The 10137-nt window shown below is 37.2% G+C and overlaps 1 protein-coding gene across 1 annotated transcript in view; it reads right to left on the reverse strand.

Annotated features, from left to right (window-relative positions):
- The window catches only part of SEC61A2 (Sec61 alpha 2 subunit (S. cerevisiae)), a gene marked incomplete at its 5' end in the record, with an annotated part of 14842 nt that extends 5646 nt beyond the window's left edge, over positions 1–9196 (reverse strand). Inside the window, 5 exons of the mRNA XM_010001292.1 lie at positions 5–72; positions 220–351; positions 3082–3160; positions 4984–5049; positions 9119–9196. Coding sequence (XP_009999594.1) covers positions 5–72; positions 220–351; positions 3082–3160; positions 4984–5049; positions 9119–9196 — 423 coding nt within the window. The remainder of the gene's footprint in view (positions 1–4; positions 73–219; positions 352–3081; positions 3161–4983; positions 5050–9118) is intronic.
- Between the last annotated feature and the right edge of the window lie 941 nt (positions 9197–10137).

A 10137-nucleotide genomic window follows, 5' to 3' on the forward strand; every position in this document is an offset into this window, starting at 1 on the left:
CAGCAGGATCTCCATACATTCCAGTCATAACATACACAATGGCTTGCCCAATGGTAATAATCATCCCAAATACTAAAACAAAAGAGAAAGCAAATCCTTTTAAAAAAATCTGCTGCAATCACCTAGCAAAGAATCTTCACATCTAGTATCACTTAGGCAGGTTGCTTTATTCCCCAGAATAAAAACATGCTTCTTCATTTTAATGGGAACAGTGCTTACGTTTCTGAGCTCCATTGAACAAGGCTCTGTCTTTTGGAGTATCACCAACTTCAATGATCTTTGCTCCAGCCAGCAGCTGCATGATCAAACCTGATGTCACAATGGGTGAGATACCTAATTCCATCAAAGTACCTAAACAGGAAGAAAAATTAATGCAACTGCCACTCAAGTATTTCTTTTAAAGAATTACACTCTGAGGATATTAGGTCTGCTGAAAGCTTTCTAACCTATAAGGAACGTTGTTCATAACACTTCAAACATACATTGCAGCAGAGGTATGATCAAAACAAAGTCTGTTACCTCCTCAGAAAAGAAGGCTGCTGTGTTAAAATCTGTAATTTTGAAGGCAGCATAAGAAACCTATATAGCTTTTCATTCCAATGCTAACCGAAAAGATCAATACATAATGAAGCTCAGCTTTTTGGCCTATCATATAAAGGAACCTTTCACTGGAAAGTCTCTTGTCCCTGATCATTTACTCTGTCAGTTTTCAACTGTCACATTTTACAAAAGTTTCATTTTGAAGATCACCAGACAGGTGCTGCAGATTCACAGTGGCTGATAACACCACTCTCAGAATCACTGACTCTAGTTAAGAGCACAGAGGTTTAGGATTAAACTAGTTCTTAGCAAAACAAACACATGGTTAATGTGCTCTACTCTGCTGATCCACCTACTAGCAGTGTCACCAAGGTATCAGACTCCTCTAACAGGGTGATTTAACTTCATAAAACAATTGCTGCAGCACAGAGGTGTATATTCCAGAAAACCTGCCTCCTTTTCCTTCCCAATCAGTTAATCTGGTGTAATAAGAATTAAGGCATCATTCCCTTTCCTTGCATCCTCTGACTGATGCACCTGCAACACCAGAACTACTCAAATCTAGAAATGTTTTCAGGAAGGTCTTGTCATCAAGTACTGATACCTGCTTGAGCTGTATTGTAATGCAGTATGGGAGCAGAACTGAATGTACACCAAGGAATTTAACTCAGGAAAACAGCCCACCTCTTGCCTGTACAATATACTCTACCATCTCAATACAAAAACATTCTTCCACATCATCTTTTTGGAGAAACAGCATCATAAAGAGATTACTTTTTGAAATCCAAGTTGCCCTTCAGCTAATAACAGAAAATTTTCTCCCATTGGAAGACGCTGAAAGCTTAAAAAAACTAACATGTTGAAAATTTGGATTAAAATTAAGAAACCAGAGCAACCAAGTGATCAAACTTTCCATATTTCCAAAGGAAAAAAAAAAAGTTTGGGTAAGGACACATTCAATTAAGCCAGATCAAACTACTTCATCACCATCTTTTACATGGTCACTCAAGGGACATAACTAATGCACATTTTTGTGATGTTAAGTCACAATATCCACCAGAGAGACCCAAAAGAGAATCAGCTTACAATTCTTTTCAATTCTGTACATTTAAGTGGAACTCAGCTCTCATGTGTAGGACAGTGGTGTGTCACCATCAAATTACCAAGAAAATTATTAAGAAAAACTATTTAGGCACTTTAGACTTGTAAAGTCTCAACAAAAGCCAGTGACAGGGAAAGCACGATCTGTAAGGTCATATGGAAGATGAAAAGAAGTATTAACATTAGAACCACAGCTGCAGCCTCCAAGCTGATCTGTCCTCACATCCCAGAGAAGACTTACAGGACATTTGGGATATGCACATTTTATAGCAAAGAAGCCTTATTTTTTAGGATCTCTTCCTGTGGATTAATATCTACCCTGGATTCTCGCTGGTGCCTTCTCCTTAGTGATTTTAGTTCCCGTACACACTGTGTGGCAGATGAGAATGGTGTGCAATATCCAATTTGTGGCACCTTGAAAATCTGTAGACATTTCTTCTGACATTTTCAACCAGTTCTTAAGCCATAAGGTCTTCCCTCTTATCCCACAATAGCTTAATTTCCTGAAGAGCCTTTAATAAGTGATCTGAACTTATCAAAGGGGTTTTGAGCACCTCCCCTATTGTCTGGAGTCTTCATTTCTGTCTAACTACCAGAGTCCTCATTTCAGTTCTAATTTTTAAAAATTTTAGGCATTATTGCACTATTATTTTTAAATATTATTTTAGCGTTTTCCCTGCTACCAAAATGTAAAATGTGAAAGCATTACAATAATAGTAATTATTAGGTTCTTTCATAGTTGCATCCTAGAGTCACACACTATTCACCACCATATTAAATATTACATCATTTCTCATAGAAATCTCTGCTTCCCCAACAGCAAGAAAACTAGGATGTCAAAAACTTCAGCCTTTCCCTCTGTCATGGTTTGGGCTTGGATAGAACCCGCTTTCCTTTTAGTAACTTCATTTTTCAGTTAAGTCTCTTTTAAGTGATTGCACTTTCTGAAATTAATAGCATGTTTTCCTGACTGTGTCTGCTTCTAGGACTGGCAACACTCCATGTTTATAGTTATTGCAGAGGTAACAGTATGAGTGGTTTGCAGAAAGGCTCTTGCTTGTACTTATTCCTATAGTAACCAAGGTCACTGCTTGGTTCTACTGAACTTCTTATGCACCAGAAACAAAAGGGCAGAAAAGGAGTCACACCTGCTATACTCCCCACCTCTGGGGAGAAGTAGACCAAACAGGTGACCCCAAATTAACCAGATGAAGTATTCCATCCCACATGCACCATACTCAGTATCAAGCTGAGGGATCATAAGGGTTAAGCTCTCTTCATCCACGGTTGGTGTCCCGAGAGGACTCTGTCTCTTCTTCTACCTTTGATTCTGATCATGTTCCAACATGACACCCGCGTTGTATGGAATGTTACAGCCAACTGCTTTTCTCCTGGTTTGTTAATACAGATATAAGTCAGAAGAAAGAATCATCTGTTCACCTCTGTTTGATGCCAGAATGACTCGCATCCAGTAGAAGGGATCTGCGGAATCCGATGACATGATTCCAAACAAAGGTATCTGCCAAAGTGCACAGGAGTATTAGACAGACAGAGGAAAGCTGCTTTAATCCACAAATCTTGAAATGTAACGATTTAATGTTACACTGTTCAATATAATATATTCCAAGTTTTATTTCTAATTAAGTAAACCAGAACACACAATAACAAGAGATCCTGACACCATCTATTTTAATGCTTCAACTGGAGTATGACCCAGAGGACTAAACTACATAAACTAAGACCCTTCTACAGGAAAGAGAAACCCCCAGAAAGAAGAGTCAGTACATAAACCAGATTACTGAAATTGAACATGTAAATGCCTGATATACGTGCCTCTGCAGCACTACAATCCCCCAAAAGAAGAGAGAAAGCATATAATATACAGGTTAGTCACCACAAATCATTTACAGAATGGAGAAAAATATTAATGATCTCCCATTACTTATTTTACAAACATTTTTGCAGCAATTTTGAGTTTAAAAAGAGAAAGAGAGAAAACTGTAGCAAAACATTTTTGAGAAGACAAAGTAGTTTTGTTTTGTTGTTGTTTTTTTTTAAACAGTTCTAAACAGAATTTATCTTCAGTACAAATTAAAGATACAGCATAAACGACAATGTAAGTATCTTTTTCCAGCAAGTTTAAATATTCCAGCTGGGAATATATTTTAAAATATCAACTACAGAACTGTCAAAGTTGGCCAAGTTTATTACAGAACCTGCAATATTCTCTAGGTCAATACTGATAATCAGAGAAACAGGCAATCTTATATAGATTAATTCCTGAAAAGTCTAGTCTGCACTATCTGACTTCCTGACTAAACCATTAAAATATTTTGTATAGATTAAAAATCCTAATTATGCATATATCTATCAGCTAGGAAACACAGATAATTACATCTAGCTCTAGTTAAATCTTCTAGCTCTAGTATCATTTCTGACTCCTCCTTCCAACATTACAGGTAGGGAAAAGAGCTGGATTTTAGCCTTTCAACAGTCCTTCAGAACTGTAAACAAAAATTATTATACTACTGCTCCAGAGTCTGGAATGGGTAAGCTAACAAATATAACCTAAAACAGCCTGACTCTGAAGGTGTATGGTTCATTTTAAATCTTCTAAGAGGTCTACAACTTCTTTATATATATATACATATATATAGTAATACATGGATTCTTATTTTCTGCAAAATCCAAGTTATTTTTTAAAAATTAAACCAAACTATCCCATTACAACCTAGGTACAGGTTCCACAAACTCCTGCGAGTAATAAAGATGATATAAACGTTTACAACAACCCATGTTGCAGAGGGGATTTAGCTAACATCTCTGCCAATATATTCACCAAAAATCAAGTTCTAAATGTCAACTAAAAAGCTTCACAAAAAATCTTTTTCTGCAAGCTTTACAACCCATCAGCTTGTTCATGATAAACCAGATAAAAGCTGTCACTTTATTTCACTTTCAAACTTCTTACTGCTAAAATGTAAATTTAGCTCTGAACTTAGGGTAGAGAATATGTTATATTGCTCAGTTTGTTTAGAGCACTCATGGAATGAAAGCTTGACCCTCTACCCTGCAGCCAGTATCATCACTTGATGGGGCCTTCCATATGAAAAGAAAAAAAACCTACATATTTTAGACTAAATAGTATTAGTTTCTGAAATCATATACAATCAATAATGAAGACTATTTCAGAAAATTGGTTTTAACTGAACTTTAAATACTTAAACCATAAAAATACCTAACTGAAACGGATAGATGAAGAACTTCTCAAACACTTTGAGCATTCTGTTATATAGGTAGAGAATGCACATTCTCTGAAACACAGCAAACATCAAAGCCTACCTGGCAGCATACTAAGAAAATGAAGAGCGTGATGGCCGTCCATAGCACCTTCTCTCTGAACTGGATCTACAGAACAGATGGTGGGGATTAATGCTTCCATTGTAGGTAGAATTTTCACTGTACTCTCACATCAGTACTAAAACCTCTCTCATTCAGCATTAAATGCAAAGATATTTAACCAGAAGGCATTATTTCTTATTAGAATTTATTTTCAGTATGATTTCAGATTTGAGAGTGAGAGAGTCATAGGCTTCTGTTTAATCAAAACTTACACAGACTCTGGCAGCACAACTGACATTCAGTCAGTAGAATAAATCTTATCTATAGTATATAATATAGTGGATATTTACAGAAAAGCAACACTATGGCTAAAAACATGGGCAAACCAGAACAAATATGATAGATAAATGCAAAAACCCCCTCATTTCAGTGCTTACAGCTCTAGGCTTCAACAGATTGGAGGTACTGTCTTCTAAGGCTGGAAGTTATTAAACCAAAGTACTATTAAGTTTTTAAAGATAATTAACTGCTGTGAAGACAAGTGATAAAAACCGGAAGAGCCACAATTCAAAATATTTAGAATTAAGTTATTCAAAGAATGTTAGAGGAAGCTTAGATTCACCATTATGTTAACAGACAAAGACTACAAAATAGATTTTAAAGACTCTTTTCTTCTCCTCTCCAGAATATTTTTATTGACATAGATTATATATTACTTTAAAAAGAATGTCAGATCAAGGATCATTAGTCACTAATACACTGAAGAGAATTCTGAGGCAACTGTAACTAGTGCCAGGAAGAGAAGAATCTCAAGTTTGAACCAGAGGATGATTCAGAGTACGAGATAGAAAGAAATCCACTTGAAGAGACCAGAGAGAGCCAAGATACAGTGTTGTGCTGAAGTTCCCACCTCTCCTCCATGGACTGTAAACATTGAAATAAGTGTATTCGCTGTAGGCAAAAGCACAGCAGCTACTAAGATGCAACATGACCTAACATCAAAGGTAGTTACAGCAGAAATACTAGCTTTCTGCCTCTAACCACTGCATGTGTCTGCAGAGGAGTAACAGAAACAGGATTAGCGCCTGGTTTTACAGGGACTGAACACCCCCAAATGAGAAACTACAAAATGATGCAGCAGCACACATTTCTCAAGCAGAAGAAAACCCATAGTAGTCTGTACCTTTATAAATGAAATTATGCACTTAATTAGAAGCAAAATAATCCCAGTAATTTATTTACTGAGAGTGCCTCATGTTTAAAAAGGACAGATGCTAATACTACTTACAGCAAGAAGTTAAAAAAAGACAAAATAAAGACAGCAGCAAATAAATCCAAACAGTATCTTGTGTTAGACTTTATGCAGTGCTGACCAACTTTACCAAGTGCTGTTTGAATTCTACAATTCAGATTTATATATGAACTTCTAACTAGAAAAATGCTTAATCAAATGATCTCTGCAGCCCAACAGTTACCCTCAGCTTCTCTGGCTCTCTGTAATTGCAGTGAATATGAGCATTAGAGAAATTCTGCATTACCCAAATCACAGTTATTCACAAAGAAAACAGTCTATGATTCAAAAAGACAAACAAAAAATAAAAAATAAAAAGGAGGCATCCAGATCCATATGCCAGGAACAGCAAAAAACAGACTGGTAACAAAATATTCCAACAAATTATAACAAGCACAGGGACAGCACATTTCATCATCTAATCAGATTCAATTGGACATTCTATTCCTTTGACATTTTTCTTAAAACTTGTGAAAATTACAGGACTTCAGCATCATCCTCTTGATGTTCTGAACAGTGTGTTCTACTTATAAAAATCTGTGCAGATGAGGGAAATATGAACCAATACTAACAACTACAAAAGCAGCAATTGCTTCTGTTAAATCAAGTTGGCCAAAACAAAAAAGCAACACTCCCTAGTGACAGAAAAAGCCCAGTTACCTCATCAACAATAATGGCAAAATGATTTAATGACAGCCCAACTGAATCGAAACCATCTTCACTTAACATCAATACAGGTTTAGAGAAAATAGATTTATTTTTCTATTTTGTTATTCTTATTTCCTGTCCTGGCCTTAACCAATGCACTAAAGCTGTTACTAATGATGTCTGCCAGTGACAGCCTGTAAGAAAACAATAAATGACAAAGAATTACAGTTATATAGGATGACCCAGCTCACTTGATAAATTACACACAAGCAAGGAACATAACTTAAAATGGTCTAAGGGCTCTTCAGTCTAGCAAAGATGTTCCAAATTATACTTTCACTGCAAATTCGTACCAAGCTGGCAAGTGGCAGTCATTGCCTAGACAGTGACCCAGATAGTAATGAAGACAAAGTGACCCAAATAGAAAGGACAAGAATCTTGGCACCTCTCTGGGCATCCTTCATCTGCTGATGGAGGACACAGACAGATCAAGCCCCTCTTCCTCTCTGGCAAACAGAAAGGGAGGAGGGAAAAAACCAAAACCCAAAGAAAACATTACAACTGTCAATGAGCTTTACAGAAACATCAGCACCTGTAGATTTGCCTTAGCTTCCTCTTCCCATCCCCTTCACTAGACAGAAATGGAATGGATGTAACCTGCTAATCACAGATATGCCATAAATCAGGACCAGGAGACTGCACTAAGGTTCCCCACTGCAGAAATAAAGATGAGTACATCCCACCCAGACCTGGTGTGTCCAAACCTTGGCACAGGGTCTGGCTCTGGAGATTCCTGCTCTAAAGATGCCTTTGTCTGACCTAAACAATTTTTTTGTAAACCTGTCCCAAGAGGGAAACCTGTAGATTTGCCTTAGCTTCCTCTTCCCATCCCCTTCACTAGACAGAAATGGAATGGATGTAACCTGCTAATCACAGATATGCCATAAATCAGGACCAGGAGACTGCACTAAGGTTCCCCACTGCAGAAATAAAGATGAGTACCTCCCACCCAGACCTGGTGTGTCCAAACCTTGGCACAGGGTCTGGCTCTGGAGATTCCTGCTCTAAAGATGCCTTTGTCTGACCTAAACAATTTGTATGTAAACCTGTCCCAAGAGCGAAAGAGACTGGAAAGCAAGGAAAGACAGAGAAAGTAAAGAGCCAGGGGGTAAATCCCAATCTTTTAAGTAATCCAAAACGGAATAATCAGCAGATTTTACTGTATCTTCTTAATTCAATCCATCAGGCTCAGCTATGGTTACTGGCACAAACCTCTCTGCATCCAGTCCTAACCTTCGGCACTCTCTCACCAACATAAGAGGATTCTCTCGGATGGTCTCATGTTCCCAGCTATGTATTTCCTTCTAAGAATATAAAAACCAACATTTAGCTCTTTAGGAAATTTTCATGCCAGTCATGACAATGAATACTGGGTAAATTTGTTACTAATTAGAACTTTTTTCACCTAGGCAAATATGTGCTTCCTTGAGTTTTGGAAGCATCTTTACTTTGCAGTGGATTGGTTTTTTTACCAGGCATGTTTCTTTCTGATTTGCAGAAAATAACTTATTTTCACCCAGAAAATACGCCAAGAAATGAGCTGCTAGGGCTGGGGGAACAGAGAGATCAGCCGTAAGTTAACTCAGTTCACTGATTTCAGAATAAAGAAAAGTGTCACATCCAGTAGGTGAACAGGAAGCAATCACCTCAACTATGTCAAAGATCCCACTTCATCCAGGCTGTGGGAGCAGAAAATATTTTGTGGGAAAGGAAGAACTGAATCTGTGGTTCCTGAATTATAGCACAAGCCTTTTCAAAACAATATGGAAGTCAGCTCAAAGCCCAGAGTGGTGACCAGGACTCAAAGCCAACAGGGAAATCCACAGGGAAAAAATGCTTGAAAACTCTGTTCGAGTATATTCAAACAGATCAAATCATATGGAGCTCAAACTAAATACATTTAGTCTAGGGATAAGCCTTTTATTTTTTTTAATAGTATAATTACCAAATGGTGCGATTTATCTGTTAAAGCATTTACCATCATGGTCATCTTTTACCTTAACATGGATTCCCCCTCCTCCAAAGATTATGTCCTACTTTAAGGCCCAATGTATTCATACTGAAGCATGGACTTGAATATCACAATATTCTCTTATCTGTGAACGAATAAAAGTAAGAACATGATGTGGCACTCACTTTTCTTTCTGGTTTCTGGATTTCAGGTAACACTGCACAGAATGGCTTAATAACTTCTAAAAATTTTACTGTTCCAGAAAAAACAAACACACACACACAAAAAAAAGAAGGAAAAATATGTTAACAAACTTTTATGAATTTATAGCTTCATACAACTTTTTTAACTTCTAGGGGAAGAAATACAGTGTAAGTAACTTTATAAGTGAATCATTTCATCAATACACACCTTAACTCCATGTCAGAAAACTAATGTCCTCCTCTTACAACAGCTGAAAACAGGGTAAAAATGTTAAAAGAGAATTCTTGTTCTAATCAGATCTGGCCCATCATTTTTTCCACAGCTGGAATAATTTCAGATGAGAAGAGGCACTGTATGTATGTATCACCAGAAGTGAACTAAATTGTATTCCATCTAAAAATAAATGACCTAGTATCAGTCTGTGCTAGTTAAACACAGAAGCAAAGGACATGGAGATAAAAAGGTATCCATGTAGAGATTACTATCTTGCATTTAATAGAAGCACTTAACTGAGAAAAATAATTAAATCTCTAAAATATGTTAGCTATCTTAATTTAAATCACTGCAACACTGATCAGAACTTTGAGGAATTTTATTTTAACTTTTGATACATCTCTCTTCACAGTCTATCCTTTAAAAGCACATTAAAGCACAACAGTTTGAGCTCTTCTTCTGGAAAACAAAAAAATATACATACATCATTCCAGAGCACACATGCTTGGTGTGTAATTTGTTCTCCAAAACTCAGACATTATTCCCAGCCCCAAAACATGTGGGTTGCCATAGAAAATCAGTATTAGTGGCTCTTCAAAGAAAATGCATTTTTCACACTGCAAGCCGAGCTAAGTAGCATTTTCGGTCGAAACGCCATGTTTACTTCAGCACTTTGCCGGTGACACATTCCTCCTTTATTTACTCCAGGGCCTCAGACCGCTCATCAGAAGGCGCAGCCCCCACGTTCCAACACCAAGCCCAGGGGGGAAAGGCACAAAAACCACCC

This window comes from Chaetura pelagica, unplaced genomic scaffold, assembly GCF_000747805.2.
Source record: "Chaetura pelagica isolate M959 unplaced genomic scaffold, ChaPel_1.0 scaffold66, whole genome shotgun sequence".
Classification (NCBI taxonomy): Eukaryota; Metazoa; Chordata; class Aves; order Apodiformes; family Apodidae; genus Chaetura; species Chaetura pelagica.